The following is a 25,674-nucleotide window of genomic DNA, read 5'->3' as shown; positions in this document are numbered from 1 at the left end:
GTAAAGTTGATACTAGATTTGGATTTCTGCGCAGAAACAGATTTCTAGCTGTCACGAATTTGAGTAGATCTCTCTGTAGGAAACTCTAAAAAATCTGCGAAAATTCATGAGTGATCCTCAGATATGTACGCAACTTTCATTCAATTTGATCTTCTTCATCTGAGCATGTTAAGTGCCTCTAAAAAATTCGTCTTTGCGGACTGTTCTGTTTTGACAGATTCTGCCTTTTATTTCGCATTGCCTCTTTTACTGTGTTTGAGTAGATTTCTTTGCTCCATTAAATATCAGTAACCTTGGGTAATGTCCAGAAGTGTTGGGAATGATTGTGTCCTTGCTGAACATGTGAATTTTTGATTATTCACTAACCCTCTAATGAGATTGTTTTGAGTTTGGTGTGGAGGAAGTTTTCAAGGATCAAGAGAGGAGGATGATATAATGTGATCAAGAAGAGTGAAAAGTCTAAGCTTGGGGATGCCCCCATGGTGCATCCCTGCATATTTCAAGAAGACTCAAGCATCTAAGCTTGGGGATGCCCAAGGTATCCCCTTCTTCATCGACAACTTATCAGGTCACCTCTAGTGAAACTATATTTTTATTCCGTCACATCTTATGTGCTTTACCTGGAGCGTCTGTTGATGGAGTGTAACTCACACGTTTGTTGGGAACCCCAAGAGCAAGGTATGATGCGCACAGCAGCAAGTTTTCTCTCAGAAAGAAACCAAGGTTTATCGAACCAGGAGGAGCCAAGAAGCACGTTGAAGGTTGATGGCGACGGGATGTAGTGCGGCGCAGCACCAGGGATTCCGGCGCCAACGTGGAACCTGCACAACACAATCCAAAGTACTTTGCCCCAACGAAACAGTGAGGTTGTCAATCTCACCGGCTTGCTGTAACAAAGGATTAACCGTATTGTGTGGAAGATGATTGTTTGCGGAGAAAACGAGTAAAACAAGTATTGCAGCAGATTTGTATTTCGAGTATAAAAGAATGGACCGGGGTCCACAGTTCACTAGAGGTGTCTCTCCCATAAGATAAAAGCATGTTGGGTGAACAAATTACAGTCGGGCAATTGACAAATAGAGAGGGCATAACAATGCACATACATGTCATGATAAGTACAGTGAGATTTAATTGGGCATTACGACAAAGTACATAGACCGCCATCCAACTGCATCTATGCCTAAAAAGTCCACCTTCGGGTTATCATCCGAACCCCTTCTAGTATTAAGTTGCAAAGCAACGAGACAATTGCATTAAGTATGGTGCGTAATGTAATCAATAACTACATCCTTAGACATAGCATCAATGTTTTATCCCTAGTGGCAACAGACACAACACAACCTTAGAACTTTCGTCACTTTGTCCCGGTGTCAATGCAGGCATGAACCCACTATCGAGCATAAATACTCCCTCTTGGAGTTAAGAGCAAAAACTTGGCCAGAGCCTCTACTAATAACGGAGAGCATGCAAAATCATAAACAACACATAGGTAATAACTTGATAATTATCATAACATGGTATTCTCTATCCATCGGATCCCGACAAACACAACATATAGTATTACAGATAGATGATCTTGATCATGTTAGGCAGCTCACAAGATCCAACAATGAAGCACAATGAGGAGAAGACAACCATCTAGCTACTGCTATGGACCCATAGTCCAGGGGTGAACTACTCACTCATCACTCCGGAGGCGACCATGGCGGTGAAGAGTCCTCCGGGAGATGAATCCCCTCTCCGGCAGGGTGCCGGAGGAGATCTCCAGAATCCCCCGAGATGGGATTGGCGGCGGCGGCGTCTCAGTAAGGTTTTCCGTATCGTGGTTTTTCGCATCAGGGGTTTCGCGATGGAGGCTTTAAGTAGACGGAAGGGCAACGTGGGGGGCCACACGAGGGCCCCACACCACAGGTCGGCGCGGCCAAGGCCTGGGCCGCGCCGCCCTATGGTGGCGGCCCCTCGTGGCCCCACTTCGACTCCTCTTCGGTCTTCCGGAAGCTTCGTGGCAAAATAGGACCCCGGGTTTTGATTTCGTCCAATTCCGAGAATATTTCGTTACTAGGATTTACGAAACCAAAAACAGCAGAAAACAGACAGCGGCTCTTCGGCATCTTGTTAATAGGTTAGTTCCGGAAAATGCACGAATATGACATAAAGTGTGCATAAAACATGTAGGTATCATCAATAATATGGCATGGAACATAAGAAATTATCGATACGTCGGAGACGTATCAGCATCCCCAAGCTTAGTTCCGCTCGTCCCGAGCGAGGTAAAACGATAACAAAGATAATTTCTGAAGTGACATGCCAACATAACCTTGATCATACTATTTGTAAACATATGTAATGAATGCAGCGATCAAAACAATGGTAATGACATGAGTAAACAAGTGAATCATAAAGCAAAGACTTTTCATGAATAGTACTTCAAGACAAGCATCAATAAGTCTTGCATAAGAGTTAACTCATAAAGCAATAAATCAAAGTAAAGGTATTGAAGCAACACAAAGGAAGATTAAGTTTCAGCGGTTGCTTTCAACTTATAACATGTATATCTCATGGATAATTGTCAACATAGAGTAATATAACAAGTGCAATATGCAAGTATGTAGGAATCAATGCACAGTTCACACAAGTGTTTGCTTCTTGAGGTGGAGAGAGATAGGTGAACTGACTCAACATAAAAGTAAAAAGAATGGTCCTTCAAAGAGGAAAGCATCGATTGCTATATTTGTGCTAGAGCTTTTATTTTGAAAACATGAAACAATTTTGTCAACGGTAGTAATAAAGCATATGAGTTATGTAAATTATATCCTACAAGTTGCAAGCCTCATGCATAGTATACTAATAGTGCCCGCACCTTGTCCTAATTAGCTTGGACTACCGGATCATACACATGTTTTAACCAAGTGTCACAATGGGGTACCTCCATGCCGCCTGTACAGAGGTCTAAGGAGAAAGCTCGCATTTTGGATTTCACGCTTTTGATTATTCTCAACTTAGACATCCATACCGGGACAACATGGACAACAGATAATGGACTCCTCTTTAATGCATAAGCATGTGGCAACGATTATTATTCTCATATGAGATTGAGGATATATGTCCAAAGCTGAAACTTCCACCATGAATCATGGCTTTAGTTAGCGGCCCAATGTTCTTCTCTAACAATATGCATGCTCCAACCATTAAGGTGGTAGATCTCTCTTACTTCGGACAAGACGGACATGCATAGCAACTCACATGATATTCAACAAAGAATAGTTGATGGCGTCCCCGAAGCATGTTTATCGCACAACAAGCAACTTAATAAGAGATAAAGTGCATAAGTACATATTCAATACCACAATAGTTTTTAAGCTATTTGTCCCATGAGCTATATATTGCAAAGGTGAATGATGGAATTTTAAAGGTAGCACTCAAGCAATTTACTTTGGAATGGCGGATAAATACCATGTAGTAGGTAGGTATGGTGGACACAAATGGCATAGTGGTTGGCTCAAGTATTTTGGATGCATGAGAAGTATTCCCTCTCGATACAAGGTTTAGGCTAGCAAGGTTCTTTGAAACAAACACAAGGATGAACGGTGCAGCAAAAACTCACATAAAAGACATATTGTAAACATTATAAGACTCTACACCGTCTTCCTTGTTGTTCAAAACTCAATACTAGATATTATCTAGACTCTAGAGAAACCAAATATGCAAACCAAATTAGCAAGCTCTAAGTGTTTCTTCATTAATGGGTGCAAAGTATATGATGCAAGAGCTTAAACATGAGCACAACAATTGCCAAGTATCAAATTATCCAAGAAATTTTAGAATTACTACATGTAGCATTTTCCAATTCCAACCATATAACAATTTAACGAAGAAGAAACTTCGCCATGAATACTATGAGTAGAGCCTAAGGACATACTTGTCCATATGCTACAGCGGAGCGTGTCTCTCTCCCACAAAGTGAATGCTAGGATCAATTTTATTCAAACAAAACAAAAACAAAAACAAACCGACTCTCCAAGCAAAGTGCATAAGATGTGACGGAATAAAAATATAGTTTCAGGGGAGGAACTCGATAATGTTGTCGATGAAGAAGGGGATGCCTTGGGAATCCCCAAGCTTAGACGCTTGAGTCTTCTTAGAATATGCAGGGGTGAACCACCGGGGCATCCCCAAGCTTAGAGCTTTCACTCTCCTTGATCATATTGTATCATACTCCTCTCTTGATCCTTGAAAACTTCCTCCACACCAAACTCGAAACAACTCATTAGAGGGTTAGTGCCCAATAAAAATTAACATGTTCAGAGGTGACACAATCATTCTTAACACTTCTGGACATTGCATAAAGCTACTTGGACATTAATGGATCAAAGAAATTCATCCAACATAGCAAAAGAGGCAATGCGAAATAAAAGGCAGAATCTGTCAAAACAGAACAGTCCGTAAAGATGGATTTTATTAGGGCACCAGACTTGCTCAAATGAAAATACCCAAATTGAATGAAAGTTGCGTACATATCTGAGGATCAGTCACGTAAATTGGCTTAATTTTCTGAGTTACCTACGAGAGAATTAGACCCAGATTCGTGACAGCAAAGAAATCTGTTTCTGCGCAGTAATCCAAATCTAGTATTTACTTTACTATCAAAGACTTTACTTGGCACAACAAAACACTAAACTAAGATAAGGGGAGGTTGCTACAGTAGTAAACAACTTCCAAGACACAAATATAAAATAAAATACTGTAGCAAAATAACACATGGGTTATCTCCCAAGAAGTTCTTTCTTTATAGCCATTAAGATGGGCTCGGCAATTTTAATGATGCACTCGCAAGAAATAGTATTTGAAGCAAAAGAGAGCATCAGGAGGCTAATTCAAAACACGTTTAAGTCTAAAATGCTTCCTATGCATAGGAATTTTGTAAATAAACAAGTTCATGAAGAGCAAAGTGACAAGCATAGGAAGATAAAACAAGTGTAGCTTCAAAAATTTCAGCATATAGAGAGGTGTTTTAGTAACATGAAAATTTCTACAACCATATTTTCCTCTCTCATAATAATTTTCAGTAGCATCATGAGCAAACTCAACAATGTAACTATCACATAAAGCATTCTTATCATGAGTCTCATGCATAAAATTATCACTCTCCACGTAAGCATAATCAATTTTATTAGTTGTAGTGGGAGCAAATTCAACAAAGTGGCTATCATCATATATAGGAGGCATATTGTAATCATAAAAGAAAATTTTCTCCTCAATGCTTGGGGGACTAAAAAGATCATGCTCATCGAGCCAGCTTCCCCAAGCTTAGAATTTTCCATAGCATTAGCAACAATGGTGTTCAAAGAATCCATAGTAATAACATTCCCATTAGCATGCATATAAAGTTCCATGGGTTTTTTAATTCTCTCTTCAAACACATCATGTCCTAATTCAAGATAAAGTTCATAAAGATCTCTCATATTTTTGTTGTTTTCCATTATGCTTAACTAGTGAAATAAAAACATGCATGATATTAAGTAAAGTAAAACAAGTAACTAATTTTTTTTTGTGTTTTTGATATAGCAAACAAGATAGCAAATAAAGTGAAACTAGCAACTAATTTTTTTTGTATTTTTATTTAGTGCAGCAAACAAAGTAGTAAATAAAACTAAGCAAGACAAAAACAAAGTAAAGAGATTGGGAAGTGGAGACTCCCCTTACAGCGTGTCTTGATCTCCCCGACAACGGCGCCGGAAAAAGAGCTTGATGGCGTGTAACTCACACGTTCGTTGGGAACCCCAAGAGGAAGGTATGATGCGCACAGCGGCAAGTTTTCCCTCGAGAAAGAAATCAAGGTTTATCGAACCAGGAGGAGCCAAGAAGCACGTTGAAGGTTGATGGCGGCGGGATGTAGTGCGGCGCAACACCGGGGATTCCGGCGCCAACGTGGAACCTGCACAACACAATCCAAAGTACTTTGCCCCAACGAAACAGTGAGGTTGTCAATCTCACCGGCTTGCTGTAACAAAGGATTAACCGTATTGTGTGGAAGATGATTGTTTGCAGAGAAAACGAGTAAAACAAGTATTGCGACGAGATTTGTATTTCGGTATAAAAGAATGGACCGGGGTCCACGGTTCACTAGAGGTGTCTCTCCCATAAGATAAAAGCATGTTGGGTGAACAAATTACGGTCGGGCAATTGACAAATAGAGAGGGCATAACAATGCACATACATGTCATGATAAGTACAGTGAGATTTAATTGGGCATTACGACAAAGTACATAGACCGCCATCCAAGCTGCATCTATGCCTAAAAAGTCCACCTTCGAGGTTATCATCCGAACCCCTTCCAGTATTAAGTTGCAAAGCAACGAGACAATTGCATTAAGTATGGTGCGTAATGTAATCAATAACTACATCCTTAGACATAGCATCAATGTTTTATCCCTAGTGGCAACGAGCACAACACAACCTTAGAACTTTCATCACTTGTCCCAGGTGTCAATGCGAGGCATGAACCCACTATCGAGCATAAATACTCCCTCTTGGAGTTAAGAGCAAAAACTTGGCCAGAGCCTCTACTAATAACGGAGAGCATGCAAAATCATAAACAACACATAGGTAATAACTTGATAATTAACATAACATGGTATTCTCTATCCATCGGATCCCGACAAACACAACATATAGTATTACGGATAGATGATCTTGATCATGTTAGGCAGCTCACAAGATCCAACAATGAAGCACAATGAGGAGAAGACAACCATCTAGCTACTGCTATGGACCCATAGTCCGGGGGTGAACTACTCACTCATCACTCCGGAGGCGACCATGGCGGTGAAGAGTCCTCCGGGAGATGAATCCCCTCTCCGGCGGGGTGCCGGAGGAGATCTCCAGAATCCCCCGAGATGGGATTGGCGGCGGCGGCGTCTCAGTAAGGTTTTCCGTATCGTGGTTTTTCGCATCAGGGGTTTCGCGACGGAGGCTTTAAGTAGGCGGAAGGGCAACGTGGGGGGCCACACGAGGGCCCCACACCACAGGTCGGCGCGGCCAAGGCCTAGGCCGCGCCGCCCTATGGTGGCGGCCCCTCGTGGCCCCACTTCGACTCCTCTTCGGTCTTCTGGAAGCTTCGTGGCAAAATAGGACCCTGGGTTTTGATTTCGTCCAATTCCGAGAATATTTTGTTACTAGGATTTCTGAAACCAAAAATAGCGAGAAAACGAGCAAGCTGGCTCTTCGGCATCTTGTTAATAGGTTAGTTCCGGAAAATGCACGAATATGACATAAAGTGTGCATAAAACATGTAGGTATCATCAATAATATGGCATGGAACATAAGAAATTATCGATACGTCGGAGACGTATCATGCGTGTGCTTTTATTTTTGTTTTGTTTGAATAAATTCGGATCCTAGGAATCCATGTGTGGGAGAGATACACGCTCCGCTTTTTCATATGAACACTTGTGTTCTTAGTTTTACTTTTAATGTTCATGGCTAAAGTTAAAAGCTGCTGCATTTATTGCTATTTGGTTGGAAACAGAAAATGCTTCATGTGGTAATTGGTATATTGTCTTGAATAATTTGATACTTGGCAATTGTTTTGAGCTCTCAAATAGATCATGTTTAAGCTCTTGCATCATGTAGTTTAAACCTATTAGTGGAGAACTACCATAGAGCTTGTTGAAATTTGGTTTGCATGATTGGTCCCTCTAAAGTCTAGATATTTTCTGGTAAAAGTGTTTGAACAACAAGGAGACAGTGTAGAGTCTTATAATGCTTGCAATATGTTCTTCTGTAAGTTTTGATGTGCCGGTTCATACTTGTGTTTGCTTCAAACAACCTTGCTAGCCAAAGCCTTGTACTGAGAGGGAATGCTTCTTGTGCATCCAAAACCTTGAGCCAAAACTTATGCCATTTGTGTCCACCATAACTACCTACTATGTGGTATTTATCTGCCATTCCAAGTAAATTGCTTGAGTGCTACCTTTAAAATTTCATTCATTCTCTTTGCAATACATAGCTCATGGAAAAATAGCTTAAAAACTATTGTGGTATTGAATATGTCACTTATGTATCTTATTTCTTATAAGTTGCTTGTTGAGCGGTAACCATGTTTCTGGGGACGCCATCAACTGTTACACCTTTGTTGAATATCATGTGAGTTGCTATGCATGTTCGTATTGTCTGAAGTAAGGGAGATTTGTCATGATTAAATGCTTTGAGTATGCATATTGTTAGAGAAGAACATTGGGCCGCCAACCAAAGCCATGTATCATGGTGGAAGTTTCAACTTGGACATAAATCCTCAAATCTCTTATGAGAATATTATCTGTTGTTGAATGCTTAAGCATAAAAGAGGAGTCCATGATCTGTTCTCTATGTTGTCCCGGTATGGATGTCCTCAAGTTGAGATCTATCAAAATCGAGAAATCAAATGCGATTTATCTCCTTGGACCTTTGTACAGGTGGCATAGAGGTACCCCTTTGTGACACTTGGTTGAAACATATGTAATGCAATGATAATCCATTGAAATCCGAGCTAATTAGGACAAGGTGCGAGCACTATTGGTATTCGATGCATGAGGCTTGCAACTTATAGGATGTTTGATGCATAACACATATGAATTATTACTACCGTTGACAAAATTGTTTCCATGTTTTCAAAATAAAAAGCTCTAGCACATGAGTAATCCCTCGCTTCCCTCTGCGAAGGGCCTTTCTTTTAGTTTATGTTGAGTCGGTTTACCTACTTCTTTCTATCTTAGAAGCAAACACTTGTGTCAAACTGTGTGCATTGATTCCTACATACTTGCTTATTTGCACTCATCATATTACTTTGTGTTGACAATTATCCATGAGATAAACATGTTGAAAGTTGAAAGCAACTGCTGAAACTTAAATCTTCCTTTGTGTTGCTTCAAAACCTTCTATTAAGAATCTATTGCTTTATGAGTTAACTCTTATGCAAGGCTTTTTGATGCTTGTCTTGAAAGTACCATTCATGAAAAGTCTTTGCTATATGATTCACTTGCTTAGTCATTATCTTTACCATTGCTTCGAATCACTTCATTCATATCATATGCTTTACAATTGTATTGATCAAGATTATGATAGTAGCATGTCACTTCAGAAATTATCCTTGTTATCGTTTACCTACTCGAGGGCGAGTAGGAACTAAGCTTGGGGATGCTTGATACGTCTCCAACGTATCTATAATTTCTGATGTTCCATGCTAGTTTATGACAATACCTACATGTTTTGCTCACACTTTATAATGATTTTATGCATTTTCCGGGACTAACCTATTAACAAGATGCCGAGGTGCCAGTTCCTGTTTTCTGCTGTTTTTGGTTTCAGAAATCCTACACAGGAAATATTCTCGGAATTGGACGAAACAAAAGCCAAACCTCCTATTTTACCGAGACGGACCCAGAACACCGAAGGAGAGACGGAGAGGGGCCAAGGGGGCCCCACACCACCTGGCGGCACGGCCAAGAGGGGGGCGCGCTCAGCTATGGGGTGGGCCCCTCGGGACCCCTCCGACGCCGCCCTTTCGCCTATATAATCCTCCAGATGCGAAAACCCGAAATAACCTAGCGATATTCCTCGAAGAGTTCCGTAGCAGCCACCATCGCGAAGACAAGTTTCGGGGGACAGAAGTCTCTGTTCCGGCACGCCGCCGGGACATGGAATTGCCCCCGGAGTCATCTCCATCGACACCACCGCCATCTTCATCGCCGTTTCTGTCTCCCATGATGAGGAGGGAGTAGTTCTCCCCCGAGGCTGAGGGCTCTACCGGTAGCTATGTGGTTCATCTCTCTCTCCCATGGTGTGATCTTTATGTGATCATGAGCTTTGTATCACTATTAATCTATGTGCTACTCTAGTGATGTTATTAAAGTAGTCTATTCCTCCTCCATGATGTAGTGTTGACAGTGTGTGCATCATGAAGTACTTGGCGTAGGTTATGATTGTAATCTCTTGTAGATTATGAAGTTAACTATTACTATGATAGTATTGATGTGATCTATTCCCCCTTTCATAGCTATTGGTGACAGTGTGTATGCTATGTTAGTACTCGGTTTAAATTGCAACGGTATATTATGCACTCTAGAGGTTACTTTAATATGAACTCCGGAAGTTGTGGAGCTTGTTTACTCCGGCTTGAGGTGTGCTTATATAGCCCTACACAATGAATGGTGTTTGTTATCCAACAAGAGTGTGTTTAAGAGTAGCATTTATTTATTCAGTTATGTGATCATTGTTGAGAGTGTCCACTAGTGAAAGTATGATCCCTAGGCCTTATTTCTAAGCATTGAAACACCGTTTCCAACAAGTTCTGTTACATGTTTGCTTGCTGCCATCTTTATTTCAGATTGCAATTACTACTTACAATCATCCATACTACTTGTATTTCACTATCTCTTCGCCGAACTAGTGCACCTATACATCTGACAAGTGTATTAGGTGTGTTGGGGACACAAGAGACTTCTTGTATCTTAATTGCAGGGTTGCTTGAGAGGGATATCTTTGACCTCTACCTCCCTGAGTTCGATAAACCTTGGGTGATTCACTTAAGGGAAACTTGTTGCTATTCTACAAACCTTTGCTCTTGGAGGCCCAACACTGTCTACAGGAATAGAAGCGTGCGTAGACATCAAGGACATCGTCGGATTCTTTTTGCAGAGTGTATTCCCCACTCCGTCCTGCTGGAGAGAACCAAGAGTTCGTTAATTTCAGAAAAACTGACAAAAAGAGAAGCAAAAATGCGAGAGAAATAACAGGTTACTTGTAAATCGACGGATCTGTGTTTCAAGGCACGTCAATATACCGTTTTCGCGCTCGATCTGCTGGGCTTCCTTGTCGCTTAAAGCATCTTCCGCAGCCTGCAACCTCTGCCGAAGACCCTCGACAACAGCAGCGTCTTACTCGGTTTTTTCACGAGCTTTTTTTGCTGCGTTTCATCTTGGCGTCCAACGTATCAGCATGTTCCTCGGCACGGCGGAGCGCCTCTAATGCGAGAAAGGTCAAAAGAAAAGTGTTTGTTAGAAAACAGAGAATCTACTACTAGAAAAAACAAAAGGAGCAGAAAGCAAGATAATTTTTACCTCTTAAACTAGCAGCTTCATCGTGAAACCCGAGAAATTGGGGGCCCAGGTGGATGAGCTCCTTCATCAAAGGCTGAACGCAAATGGACAAGATAGGAAAACAACATCAGGAACGAAAAATTCCACCAGCAAAATAGATGTTGAATAAAGAAAGAACTTACATCTTCCAGGTAGGGAGTCGATGAACTTCCAGCAGCAGCCTCTTGAGCGTGTCCAGCCCCGGTTTTAGCTTTCTTCGTTGGAGGCGCTCGGGGGCTGGGCACGGGAGTCGACGCTTTTGGATTTTGTTCTGGAGGAAGTGAAGTTTCCACGGCAGCACGGTTCCCCTCGGAAAGAACCAAGGTATTGGAAGTGCTCGTAGGAGCTGCCCCATGTGCCGCGGTTTCTTCCTCGGCTTCTTCGGTGGACCTGATAATATAGCGGCAAACCAAGACGTTAGAATATCGAAAGAAAATTAAGGACATATGAAGACAGAAAAATGACAACTTACGAGCTAACGGCGCCTGCGGCGGTGAAAGGGTCGAAGTTGCCTTCAACTTCTGGCGAAGTTTCTTCGGCAACAACTTTGGCAGGCTTGGACGTGTCAGAGTCTTCGACATCGTCTCTTTTCCTTTTGCCACGTCCCTCAGGAGAATTGGCGGGAGGAGGAGAGACGGAATGAACAGAATCGGAGGGTTGCCCTGACTCTGTCTCTTTTTCAGAGGAACCCGCGGATTTTTGGGAACCCGCGCTTTCAGTCTCAGGAAGAGAAGTTTCTTGCGAATCGTCGGTGACGACAATTCGACCATCTACCTCTCCACCTTCAGGAAGGGGGGAAGAAAAGAAAGGACTTGGTGACCCTACATGAGGCAAAGCAAGGAAAGTACAAGAAAATAAGCACAAGAGAAACAACATACAAGTCGACAAAATAAGCAAACTAGACTCGAGGAAAAAGTACTTACTTGGGGGAGAGCATGGCTGGCACTGTATGGTCTTACACGACAAGAAGAAGGGACTTCGTTTTTCTTGTTCAAGGAGGTAAAACAACGGATGAGCCTCTCCAAGTCCTTCACAGAAAGATCCTTAGACAGGCGGTCGACGTCGTTTGCTCCGGAATACATCCAAAGGGGATTTTTGCGAGCCTGCAGTGGCTGCACCCAAATTCTAAGGAAGTAGGTGATAATTTGGACACCCGAAAGCTCTTCTCCGTCGGTGTTTTGGAGTTGATGGATACGGGACATCAAAGCTTCAATGCCTGCTTTTTCTTCGGCAGTGGCTTCCATGTCCCAAGATCGGCGCCTTTGAATTTCTTCGGCACCCAAAAATGGTGCAATGCCATATTCTTGAGGGGAGGAGGATTCATCTTGAATGTATAGCCATTTCTTCCGCCAGCGTTGGATGGAGTTGGGGAATTTAACATCAAAATAATCCACGTCAGGACGGATGCAGATGCAAACGCCACCTACATTGTAGATGTCGTTGCGGGAGTTGTTGCGCCGAAGATAGAAAATGTGTTTCCACATGCCCCAATGATGGTGGATGCCGAGGAAACACTCACAAAGGGTGATGAAAATAGAGATGTGGAGAAGAGAATTCGGCGTCAGCTGGTGTAGCTGGATCTCGTAGATAAACAAAAGGCCACGAACAAATTCGTGGGTAGGACTGGAGAGGCCAAGGATGAGGAAGTCGGTAAATGTTACCCGGAATCCGATGGGAGGATGAGGGAGCTCTCATCGCCGGGGAACCTTAGTGAATCCTGCTTCTTCAGCAGGCCCAGTTTCTTCAGAGTTTTTTCTATCTTGGACGGAGATCTTGGATCGCTCCCATCCAGAGACTTGCGCCTTCGTCGCTAGCGCGTCGGTACCGGGCGCCCTGTGCTTCAGCAGCTTCGTGTGAGGAGGAGCCATGGTGAAGAGCTTTGGTGTGGGTTGATAACGCGTGAAGCACACGTCCGTTGGGAACCCCAAGTGGAAGGTGTGATGCGTACAGCAGCAAGTTTCCCTCAGTACGAAACCAAGGTTTATCGAACCAGTAGGAGATGAAGGCCACGTGAAGGTTGTTGGCGAAGGAGTGTAGTGCGGCGCAACACCAGGGATTCCGGCGCCAACGTGGAACCTGCACAACACAACCAAAATACTTTGCCCCAACTTAACAGTGAGGTTGTCAATCTCACCGGCTTGCTGTAAACAAAGGATTAAACGTATGGTGTGGAGAATGATGTTTGCTTGTGAAGAACAACAGAGAACAGAGATTGCGGTTGATTGTATTTCAGATGTAAAAGAATGGACCGGGGTCCACAGTTCACTAGTGGTGTCTCTCCAATAAGAAATAGCATGTTGGGTGAACAAATTACGGTTGGGCAATTGACAAATAGAGAGGGCATAACAATGCACATACATATCATGATGACTACTATGAGATTTACTTAGGGCATTACGACAAAGTACATAGACCGCTATCCGAGCATGCATCTATGCCTAAAAAGTCCACCTTCGGGTTAGCATCCGCACCCCTTCCGAGTATTAAGTTGCAAACAACGGACAATTGCATTAAGTATGGTGCGTAATGTAATCAACACAAATATCCTTAGACAAAGCATTGATGTTTTATCCCTAGTGGCAACGAGCACATCCACAACCTTAGAACTTTCGTCACTTCGTCCCGGATTCAATGGAGGCATGAACCCACTATCGAGCATAAATACTCCCTCTTGGAGTCACAAGTATCAACTTGGCCAGAGCCTCTACTAGCAACGGAGAGCATGCAAGATCATAAACAACACATATATGATAGATCAATAATCAACTTGACATAGTATTCCATATTCATCGGATCCCAACAAACACAACATGTAGCATTACAAATAGATGATCTTGATCATGATAGGCAGCTCACAAGATCTAAACATGATAGCACAAGAGGAGAAGACAACCATCTAGCTACTGCTATGGACCCATAGTCCAAGGATGAACTACTCACACATCAGTCCGGAGGCGATCATGGTGATGTAGAGTCCTCCGGTGATGATTCCCCTCTCCGGCAGGGTGCCGGAGGCGATCTCCTGAATCCCCCGAGATGGGATTGGCGGCGACGGCGTCACAGTATGTTTTCTCGTATCGTGGCTCTCGGTAATAGGGTTTTCGCGACGGAGAGTTTAAGTAGGCGGAAGGGCAGAGTCGGAGGAGGCACGGGGGCCCCACACCATAGGCCGGCGCGGGCCCCATGCTGGCCGCGCCGCCCTATGGTTAGGGCGCCTCGTGGCCCCACTTCGTATCCTCTTCGGTCTTCTGGAAGCTCCGTGGAAAAATAAGACCCTGGGCGTTCGTTTTGTCCAATTCCGAGAATATTTCCTGTGTAGGATTTCTGAAACCAAAAACAGCACAAAACGAGAGCTGGCGCTTCGACATCTCGTTAATAGGTTAGTGTCGGAAAATGCATATAAATGATATAAAGTGTATATAAAACATGTGAGTATTGTCATAAAACTAGCATGGAACATAAGAAATTATAGATACGTTTGAGACGTATCAAGCATCCCCAAGCTTAGTTCCTACTCGCCCTCGAGTAGGTAAACGATAACAAGGATAATTTCTGAAGTGACATGCTATCATAATCTTGATCAATAATATTGTAAAGCATATGAGATGAATGAAGTGATTCGAAGCAATGGTAAATGCAATGACTAAACAACTGAATCATATAGCAAAGACTTTTCATGAATAGTACTTTCAAGACAAGCATCAATAAGACTTGCATAGGAGTTAACTCATAAAGCAATAGATTCTTAGTAGAAAGTTTTGAAGCAACACAAAGGAAGATATAAGTTTCAGCAGTTGCTTTCAACTTCAACATGTATATCTCATGGATAATTGTCAACACAAAGTAATATGATGAATGCAAATAAGCAAGTATGTAGGAATCAATGCACACAGTTGACACAAGTGTTTGCTTCTAAGATAGAAGGAAGTAGGTAAACTGACTCAACATAAAGTAAAAGAAAGGCCCTTCGCGAGAGGAAGCATGGATTACTATTTTTGTGCTAGAGCTTTTATTTTGAAAACATAGAAACAATTTTGTCAACGGTAGTAATAATTCATATGTGTTATGCATAAGACATCCTATAAGTTGCAAGCCTCATGCATAGAATACCAATAGTGCTCGCACCTTGTCCTAATTAGCTTGGATTTACATGGATTATCATTGCATAACATATGTTTCAACCAAGTGTCACAAAGGGGTACCTCTATGCCGCCTGTACAAAGGTCCAAGGAGATAGATCGCATTTGATTTCTCGTTTTTGATAGATCTCAACTAAGGACATCCATACCGGGACAACATAGAAAACAGATCATGGACTCCTCTTTAATGCATAAGCATTCAACAACAGATAATATTCTCATAAGAGATTGAGGATTAATGTCCAAACTGAAACTTCCACCATGATTCATGGCTTTAGTTAGCGGCCCAATGTTCTTCTCTAACAATATGCATACTCAAACCATTTGATCATGATAAATCACCCTTATTTCAGACAAGACGAACATGCATAGCAACTCACATGATATTCAACGAAGGTGTAATAGTTGATGGCGTCCCCAGAAACATGGTTACCGCTCAACAAGCAACTTATAAGAAATAAGATACATAAGCTACATATTCTTTACCACAATAGTTTTTAAGGCTATTTTCCCATGAGCTATATATTGCAAAGACAAGGAATGAAATTTTAAAGGTAGCACTCAAGCAATTTACTTTGGAATGGCAGAGAAATACCACATAGTAGGTAGGTATGGTGGACACAAATGGCATAGTTTTTGGCTCAAGGATTTGGATGCACGAGAAGTATTCCCTCTCAGTACAAGGCTTTGGCTAGCAAGGTTGTTTGAAGCAAACTCAAGTATGAACCGGTACAGCAAAACTTACATAAGAACATATTGCAAACATTATAAGACTCTACACTGTCTTCCTTGTTGTTCAAACACTTCACCAGAAAATATCTAGACTTTAGAGAGACCAATCATGCAAACCAAATTTCAACAAGCTCTATGGTAGTTCTTCATTAATAGGTGCAAAGTACATGATGCAAGAGCTTAAACATGATCTATTTGAGCAAAACAATTGTCAAGTATCAAATTATTCAAGACAATATACCAATTACCACATGAAGCATTTTCTGTTTCCAACCAAATAGCAATGAACGAAGCAGTTTTCAGCCTTCGCCATGAACATTAAAAGTAAAGCTAAGAACACCAGTGTTCATATGAACGAGCGGAGCGTGTCTCTCTCCCAAACAAAGAATGCTAGGATCCGATTTTATTCAAACAAAAACAAAAATAAAAACATACGGACGCTCCAAGTAAAGCACATAAGATGTGACGGAATAAAAATATAGTTTCACTAGAGGTGACCTGATAAGTTGTCGATGAAGAAGGGGATGCCTTGGGCATCCCCAAGCTTAGATGCTTGAGTCTCCTTGAAATATGCGAGGGATGAACCACGGGGGCATCCCCAAGCTTAGACTTTTCACTCTTCTTGATCATATTGTATCATCCTCCTCTCTTGATCCTTGAAAACTTCCTCCACACCAAACTCAAAACAAACTCATTAGAGGGTTAGTGCATAATCAAAAATTCACATATTCGGAGGTGACATAATCATTCTTAACACTTCTGGACATTGCACAAAGCTACTTAAAGTTAATGGAACAAAGAAATCCATTCAACATAGCAAAAGAGGCAATCTACACTACTTAAAAAGAACGAATGTGTTCCCTATTCTGCCCGAGGCACCACTACAACAAATCGTCGTCGTCGTCGTTCCGCCCGCAACATGGGCCGCCCCAACCTACCTGGGCCATGCTATCAATCACCTGGTGGGAAATGTGTTCCATCGTCACAGGCACGCGCACAACCACAACCCTTGACCCTGCTCCAGTCCCCACGCCGCCGGACCACGCGGCCTCCAGCGCCAACCACCACAACTCGGTCGTCTGCTACCACGGAGAAGGAAGCCGGCCCTCCCATCCCGGAGTCGGGGGAATGAGAAAATCGTCGTCGACAGCACTCTGGACCTGGGAGTCTCCGCCGACCCTAACCCCGACGAACACCAGGTGATCATCGAGGTCCCGTGGCGGCCAATCCCTACCTTCTGCCGTGGCGCCCCCCCCCCCCTCTCTGGTGAATTCTTGGGAATTGGATGCAGATGAACTGAAGCACGATTTCAGATTTTTTTTGCGCTTAGTCAATTGCAGCGCTGCATTTTGATCATTAGATGCAAAAGGTGTGAACCATCTTCCACGTGTTATGTACTCATAATTTTGTGGAAAGGTAAGTATCTACAAGAATCTGAAATTTCCAGTGGGTGCTAGACTGACAACAATCGTGCGACTGCATTTTTATATCACTGTAGCAACTGTGTTCTTGATTGTGATTCTTGGACAGTTAGGTACTACATTCTTTTTATGCGGTGCACCTCTTGCCTTTTCTTTTCTTTTTCATTTTTTTTCTCAAGATGCAGGTCTTACATTTTGTTAAAAATCGATAACTTTTTCAGTACATGTATAAAGTGTACGTCCTGCTCTTGTAGGTGAGAAAAAATCTATGATTTCTAATAGCCATGTTTATTTTGTGAAGTTTTCCTGAACTCTCTGTCCATGATTTTTTTTTCAAAAATCAATTGAGATTTCTAGCATGTGTTTGTTGGTCTCTGTGAAGACTTAAGACACACATGCCTCTTATTTTTACCAAGAAAAACACAAGGTTCACGGTTGGTTTTATTGTCGATGTTCATTCTATAAATTACTGGGAAAGAATCAATAATATGTAGAATTAGAAATAACTATGTAGAATTAGAAATAACCACTTTTTACACCAAAGTAACAGGTCAAACTTTACCCTGTAGAATTAGAAATAACCATGTCACTTCCACTGCTTTCTGCACTACCACTTCACCTTCTCTCACAACTTAGGGACATCTTTGTTTGATTTCTCATACTTGAGTTGAATGATTTATAAGTTCCATAAGATTTTTTTTCCTAAAACGATCATGTGTCTGATACTGCAGTCAAGGTCAGAGTTTAAAGTGATCTTCCAAAGAAGTAATTATCGTAAGAAGCAGCAAACATTTGAAAATATGACCATGTTCCAGACATTGGAATGGGTATGGCACATCTATAATACATAAATTTATTGTGTAATTCCAGTGAACTGTAACTCTTTTGAGTTCTTCTGTGTAAACATGAGCTCTTAGTTTTAAGTGCAAATGTTGTCAGGCACATTGACCATTCAGACCATGCTACCTTTGTTTTCCAAATATTTTATCTGATCCTCAGTTCAGGATAGGCAGAGCAGCTTGACGTGTCTTGAATATCCGATAAAATTTATATCAGGGCCTCTCTTAGTCTGATGGCCTTTACTATTTTTATTTCAATAGAGTACCTCTCTTCTGCTATATGCCAATTGTTGGCTTATGTATTTTCAGTGATTTACCAAGTGCCACGGTTCGTATTGACATAAGATCTTTAGAAGATGGTGGTGTTTACTTTAATATATTTTAAAAATATATGCAGTTCCTCGACGGAATAAGATTGTGTAGAAGTTCTGGCAAGCGTTTGCTGCCACCAAGTAAGGAGGTGCACCATGTTAGGCCTTCGGGTCTTGGGCTAGGAGGACGAGGCTGGTCTGCTGATCTCAGGCCACACATGGTTCCTCCTCCAGTGTCCGTTCGCGTCGTGACACATTCATATGCTTCGACATCACCTACTGTTTTTAGATCAGTTGATTATCATCAGTCGGCGTTGTCTGTTGGGTCTGCTGAAGGATCTTGTGCTACTGATTCTTTTGTTGATATGGATGCTCGGAGGCATGCAATTCATCTTGGCAAACAGCCGGTCTGCCGTCTCCTCGAGGCATCGCGCACTGGTGAGCGGTGGTGCGCGTTGACCTCCAGCGTCGCCCGCTGGCTCATCCTGTTACCCGCGTGACCCATGTGCCACGCTACGGTGGCCGTCTCCCCGAGGAATTGATTGTCAATCATCCCAGCGTGAGACGCAACCGATTCCACCAGCTGCATGGTTGTATGGTGTGGTTTTCTTTCAGGTATTTGACAGAATCCCATTCCTACTTTCAGTGTAGTCCTAGCTCTAGGCTTTGTGTGAATCTTTCTGTTGTTGTAAAACGACAAGCAAGGAGAGAAAGTTTCTCCTAAAAGGACAATTTAGCGATGCCTACTGTAATTCGGGTGCTCCACATTATACAAGATTTCAGTGGACTTTTGGTCTTAGTAAGTAGTAACATAGGATGATATTCTCCTTTGTGGTTCCATGAAAGGGAACTTAATCATGTGAGATGAATGCTGCAACTTTTGCCATACTTCTATAAGAATATATAACCCTGTAGTATAAGGCACGCCCATTAAGTTGAATTATATGTGATTCATTGACATATGAGATTCCTTTGAGCCTGATACTCATGCTTCTTTTTTTATTTTTGCACTTTCAAAAAGATGTGCAGTATTACACCAATAGTTTTTTTTGTATAATATTTGTTGAAATATTAGCTTTCTTCCATTTCTTCTTTTGTTGCTTACAAATATTATTTCCGTGCCAGTGACACTGCGTCCCCTAAATAACTACATAAGCATAGTCCACACGTTCTGCAAGGCCCGGAGGTGATAATGGCATGCCTAATTGGTTGTCCATTAGTATCATGAACAATAAATCAATGTTATTGTGTGCCCTAATATCTTACGGATTTGGTGTGTGACTGGTGTTGATATTGACATGCATCCCTTGAACTTGCTCAAGAGTATTCTACTGATCTGGAGGTACGATGTTGCTTCAGAAGTTTCACCATAACAATTGCTTTTATTTCAAGTAGAATAACCTTTATATTGAGTCATTTTCCTATTTTTTACATGTGGAATTCTTCATGATATTGTATCTTTGGTTATAATTATCGTGCATATGTAGTTTGAAAAATTGCTAATCAACAACGTCAGGTTGAATACCTGTGTGAAAGGTTTTATTCCAACATATTTAAATAAGTTGTTTTTGCAACTCTTTAGCATTGTGACCATCTTGATCTATTATCTTAGCATCATGTGGCAAGTTTTGCATTTTTTCAAGGATTCTTCTCACATGAAGTTTAAAATGTGTCTCTTCTTTTTTGTTATTGAAACCTCAAATCAGGTGGGAGATGAGTACTCGTTGGTTCACTTGTCAAATTTTGGGCATCAACGATAATATGGTCTCAGGTGGATGCTGCTTGATGGATGTGAGTCATCTTCAACAAGCGGAAGACCCAAGTTGGTTTGCATCTCTCCTCTCGGATTGCACAATCTTTGCAGGAACAGTCCGGTCGAGGTTTGTTTCTATACAATACTATAGCACCAGATTTGATCTTTGACCACCCTATTTTTATATTCTATTTTGTAACTGTATTGTTCATCATTGTTTGGCTGAGCTTGGTAATATTGTGGCTAGGCAGGGCTATACATATGAATGAAGCTGGCTAGGATCCCTGCTTGTAAGAATGTGGCTTAATTTCCAGGCACCTTTGCTTTAATACGGACCTGATCATGGCCTGTAAATAGAGAATCCAATCTAAAGGAATCAGTTCATTTTTTCGTTCTCATGTCGATATTGAACTAGAAGAAAACCGTTCTAATCTATTTGAAGGCATGATTTAACCTCTGTAAATGTTTCCTCACCTTTGGTAGTCAGTCTCTCGGTCCATTTTTTCCATATCCTTTTGATTCTCTCTGTTTTCTTGTAGATTTTTTTTGTTTGAGATTAGTAACCTCTGGCGCATGGCCCATTAGCACATGAAAATTACTTCCATTTTGGAAACAGTTTAAACAACAAAGCTCCTGCCATATAAACTTGGAGCAACAACAAAACAAGGTCAGTCACCATACATAAAAAGTAGGTGCTTTGCTTAACTGAAATTAACACGATCAATTAGGTTAACAACCCAATGCAGAGAGAATATAAATTTCCGTAAAATGTTGGTGCAGTTTTCATTCTGCGAGTAATTATCACTGTTGGGTTGAAATGATGATAGTTGGTTCGATTAGGGTTAACCGCTGTAATTTCTCATCAAAGAGCATCCGTATATTACAAAACCTAAGTATGTGTGATTTTGTGATGACTTTCTCAGTTTAACCGCAGCTTTAATGACTCATGGAGTTTAATGAAGTGCTGCCGCCAAACAAATCAGAGTTACATGGTGTATTGGGAGCTTTGGGCAAACATAGTTCATGGTAAGATGATTGTCCTCTTGGAAAAAACTTTAGAGTTTCAGACTTGTCTTCATGTTTTTATAGGATCTTATTGAAAACTATAGAGCAATTTGTCTACGGGACTTGGAACTTGGCATGTTTTGTTTGCCAGTTATCCATGATATTCTTAATACTATTATATGATTTATTTGCTATGCCAGGGTATCAGAAAATTCTGCTACTGCGGTTGGTACCCAAGTCTACATCAGAATTCTTGAAAGATAACTATTGTAAGTGATGCTCGTTCTTCCAGTTTTCGCATTCCAACATGGCTTATATGTAACCGTTCGTTTTCTTTAGTATAAGCTGAAACTAGCGTTTGAACTAGCTCAGTAACTAATGAAACAAATCTATGGAGTTTTCTGGCTGATAGTATCTATCCATAACAACATGAAAAGGAAAAAAGGTTACATGCATTTTTTTTTCTAGACATGTATATGTTTTTGTGTTCTAAAATGGCTACTATGAAGGGCTTCTTCAAGATGATCCGTAGAAAGCAATAAGAAAATTTGAATATGATGCAACTTGCAAGTCACGAGTTTTAAGAGAAGCATATTATTTCAGCACATACACTTAAGATGAGAATTTTTTTTATGCTATTTGAATTGACCACATGAGTTGAATTGGCTCTGTTGCAATACTGCAGTGTAATATAATAATATTTGAGGCTATTTAATGGATTGAACAATATTGTGAAATTGCAGGGTGAGCAACAAGATTCGGCTCAAAAGGATGCAGTAGCGCCAAAAGTTGTTGAACTGACGGTCCCAAATTACATGTTGTGAAAGCACATAAGGCCTCTTCCTCTTTTCTCGATTTTGGCGGCATGACCAAGTGGACCTATACTTCCCTACGAAAATGTTTCCTTAACATACATATTAGCTTTTTCATCTTGGTGCAAAGATGTTAAAACTTTGAAATATCACCCATGAGTTCAGACTTAGAAAGATTACTGCCGCAAGCAGAACGCAAGATATATAAGACTCCGTTATCAGTAGACTTCCTCTAACAATTTCATTTTAGTTCATAGTATTAGTCGTGTAATTTCAAAAGACTAGCATGACGTGCTATACACCAGTCCACTGATTTACGTTCCGTTTTTGTTTCCCTTTTTTTCATCGTTATTCCGTTCTTGTGGTAGGTCGTACCTCTTTATTCGGCAAGTTGGATCGTGGGAGTTAAGTAGATATGAAGGTGAATTATGAAGGGCAAGTCATCTGGGAAATCAACAATCCCCAAGAACCTAATTGTAGCTTACAAGTTGGACCTCAAGGAGGAAAGGAGACACATGTGCTAGGAACGTGTGATGTGTCACATGGCAGCACCACTTGCCATGGGCAGGAAATTCACCCACGGCGGCACAAGTGATATCATCTCTGTTTTGTCTAATATTTTGTTGAAAATTTTCTTAAAAAGTGACATGATAATACTGACGTGTTCATTGATGCTCTGGCCTGAAAATAAACTGATTGTAATTCTACTACCACTAATTAAGGCAACTCAATATTATCATCTAACGGGTATTATACATTCACTATTAGTTATTTACAAGTTTGCATTGTAGATCGCCTTCCAGTTTTTGCATCATCTTTCATGTTCTATAATTTTTGCCTTTTTACATCTTTGCATTTGGCTAAATTGCTAAATAATCTGCTAGCATTATTCATAGATGGGAGTGCATTTTGAAAGTAAAGAGCCAGGGATCCCTTGCTCAAAAGTTAACAATATAGAACTCATGGATTATGTGGCATGGTATTTGACAATAGTAGATACTCAAAGTCTCAAACAATGGTATTATCATGTTGTAGTATATTATGATATCCCTGATTTGTTTTGAATTTTCATAGTAAGTTGTGAATTATATATGTGCATTGAGAAATAAAATTTGAGGACCCGTGGCAACGCACGGGCATTTGTACTAGTGCGAAATAAAAAGGCTGAATCTGTCAAAACAGAACATTCCGTAAAGATGAATTTTTTAGAGGCACTTAACGTGTTCAGATGAAGAAGATCAAATTGAATGAATGTTGCGTACATATCTGAGGATCACTCATGAATTTTCGCTGATTTTTCTGAGTTACCTACAGAGAGATCTACTCAAATTCGTGATCTGTTTCTGCGCAGAAATCCAAATCTAGTATCAACCTTACTATCAAAGTCTTTACTTGGCACAACAATGCAATAAAATAAAGATCAGGAGAGGTTGCTACAGTAGTAACAACTTCCAAGACTCGAATATAAAACAAAAGTGCAGAAGTAAAATAATGGGTTGTCTCCCATAAGCGCTTTTCTTTAACGCCTTTCAGCTAGGCGCAGAAAGTGTGAATCAAGTATTATCGAGAGATGAAGCATCAACATCATAATTTGTTCTAATAATAGAATCAAAAGGTAACTTCATTCTCTTTCTAAGGAAGTGTTCCATACATTTCTTGAGAAGAAATTGATACTTAATATTCCCTTCCTTCATATCAATAATAGCACCAACAGTTCGAAGAAAGGGTCTTCCCAAAATAATGGGACAAGATGCATTGCATTCAATATCCAAGACAACAAAATCAACGGGGACAAGGTTATTGTTAACCGTAATGCGAACATTATCAATCCTCCCCAAAGGTTTCTTTATAGAATTATCAGCAAGATTAACATCCAAATAACAATTTTTCAATGGTGGCAAGTCAAGCATATCATAGAGTTTCTTAGGCATAACAGAAATACTTGCACCAAGATCACATAAAGCATTACAATCAAAATCATTGACCTTCATCTTAATGATGGGCTCCCAACCATCTTCCAACTTCCTAGGAATAGAAGTTTCAAGTTTTAATTTTTATTCTCTAGCTTTTATAAGAGCATTTGTAATATGTTTTGTAAAGGCCAAATTTATAGCACTAGCATTAGGACTTCTAGCAAGTTTTTGTAAGACCTTAATAACTTCAGAGATATGACAATCATCAAAATCTAAACCATTATGATCTACAGCAATGGGATCATTGTCCCCAATATTTTGAAAAATTTCAGCAGTTTTATCACAAACAGTTTCAGCAGTTTTAGCAGTTTCAGACAGTTTTGCACGCTTTGCATTAGGAGTAGAAACATTCCCAACACCAATAATTTTACCATTGATAGTAGGAGGTTTAGCAACATGTGAAGCATCAACATTACTAGTGGTGGTAATAGTCCAAACTTTAGCTACATTATTCTCTTTAGCAAATTTGTCTTCTCTTTCCCACCTAGCATGCAATTCAGCCATCAATCTAATATTTTCATTAATTCGAACTTGGATAGCGTTTGCTGTAGCAAATGACTTAATATCTTTAGTTTCATTAGGCATAGCTTTTAATTTTAAAAGATCAACATCAGCGGCAAGACTATCAACCTTAGAAGCAAGAACATCAATTTTACCAAGCTTTTCTTCAACAGATTTGTTAAAAGCAGTTTGTGTACTAATAAATTCTTTAAGCATGGCTTCAAGACCAGAGGGTACACTCCTATTATTGTTGTAAGAATTACTATAAGAATTACCATAACCATTACTATTCTTAGAAGGATATGTCCTACTATAAGCATTGTTGTTGAAATTATTATTTTTAATGAAGTTCACATCAACATGCTCTTCTTGAGCAACCAATGAAGCTAAAGGAACATTATTAGGATCAACATTAGATCTACCATTCACAAGCATAGACATAATAGCATCAATCTTATCACTCAAGGAGGAGGTTTCTTCAACAGAATTTACCTTCTTACCTTGTGGAGCCCTTTCCGTGTGCCATTCAGAGTAATTGATCATCATATTATCAAGAAGCTTTGTTGCGGCGCCAAAGATGATGGACATAAAAGTACCTCCAGCAGCTGAATCCAATAGGTTCCGCGAAGAAAAATCCAGTCCTGCATAAAAGGTTTGGATGATCATCCAAGTAGTTAGTCCATGGGTAGGGCAATTCTTTACCAAAGATTTCATTCTTTCCCATGCTTGAGCAACATGTTCATTATCCAATTGCTTAAAATTCATAATACTACTTCTTAAAGATATAATTTTAGCGGGAGGATAATATCTACCAATGAAAGTATCCTTACATTTAGTCCATGAATCAATACTATTTTTAGGCAAAGATAGCAACCAATCTTTAGCTCTTCCTCTTAAGGAGAAAGGAAACAATTTCAGTTTTATAATGTCACCATCTACATCCTTGTACTTTTGCATTTCACAAAGTTCAACAAAATTATTAAGATGGGCAGCAAGCATCATCGTAACTAACACCTGTAAAATTGCTCTCTCATAACAAGATTTAGTAAAGCAGGTTTAATTTCATAGAATTCT

General features: G+C 40.5%; 1 protein-coding gene across 2 annotated transcripts; it reads left to right on the top strand.

Moving 5' to 3' along the window:
• Nucleotides 1-17,032: 17,032 nt before the first annotated feature.
• On the top strand, nucleotides 17,033-22,887 carry LOC124687633. Of its 2 annotated transcripts, XR_006998270.1 has the most exons (7): nucleotides 17,033-17,184; nucleotides 18,643-19,171; nucleotides 19,682-19,898; nucleotides 20,263-20,436; nucleotides 21,244-21,335; nucleotides 21,515-21,583; nucleotides 22,058-22,887. XR_006998270.1 is itself a non-coding variant. In XM_047221409.1 (6 exons), exons 2-6 carry the CDS (start codon nucleotides 19,855-19,857, stop codon nucleotides 22,060-22,062), a joined length of 384 nt encoding a protein of 127 aa, XP_047077365.1. In that variant the 5' UTR covers nucleotides 17,285-19,171; nucleotides 19,682-19,854; the 3' UTR covers nucleotides 22,063-22,887. The 2 variants fall into 2 exon arrangements, 1 of the variants encoding a protein (XP_047077365.1); XM_047221409.1 differs by lacking the exon at nucleotides 17,033-17,184 and having other exon boundaries at nucleotides 17,285-19,171.
• Nucleotides 22,888-25,674: the final 2,787 nt, after the last annotated feature.

The sequence above is a fragment of the Lolium rigidum genome, chromosome 1 (genome assembly GCF_022539505.1).
Source record: "Lolium rigidum isolate FL_2022 chromosome 1, APGP_CSIRO_Lrig_0.1, whole genome shotgun sequence".
NCBI lineage: Eukaryota > Viridiplantae > Streptophyta > Magnoliopsida > Poales > Poaceae > Lolium > Lolium rigidum.
This window is presented reverse-complemented; position numbering and strand designations above follow the sequence as displayed.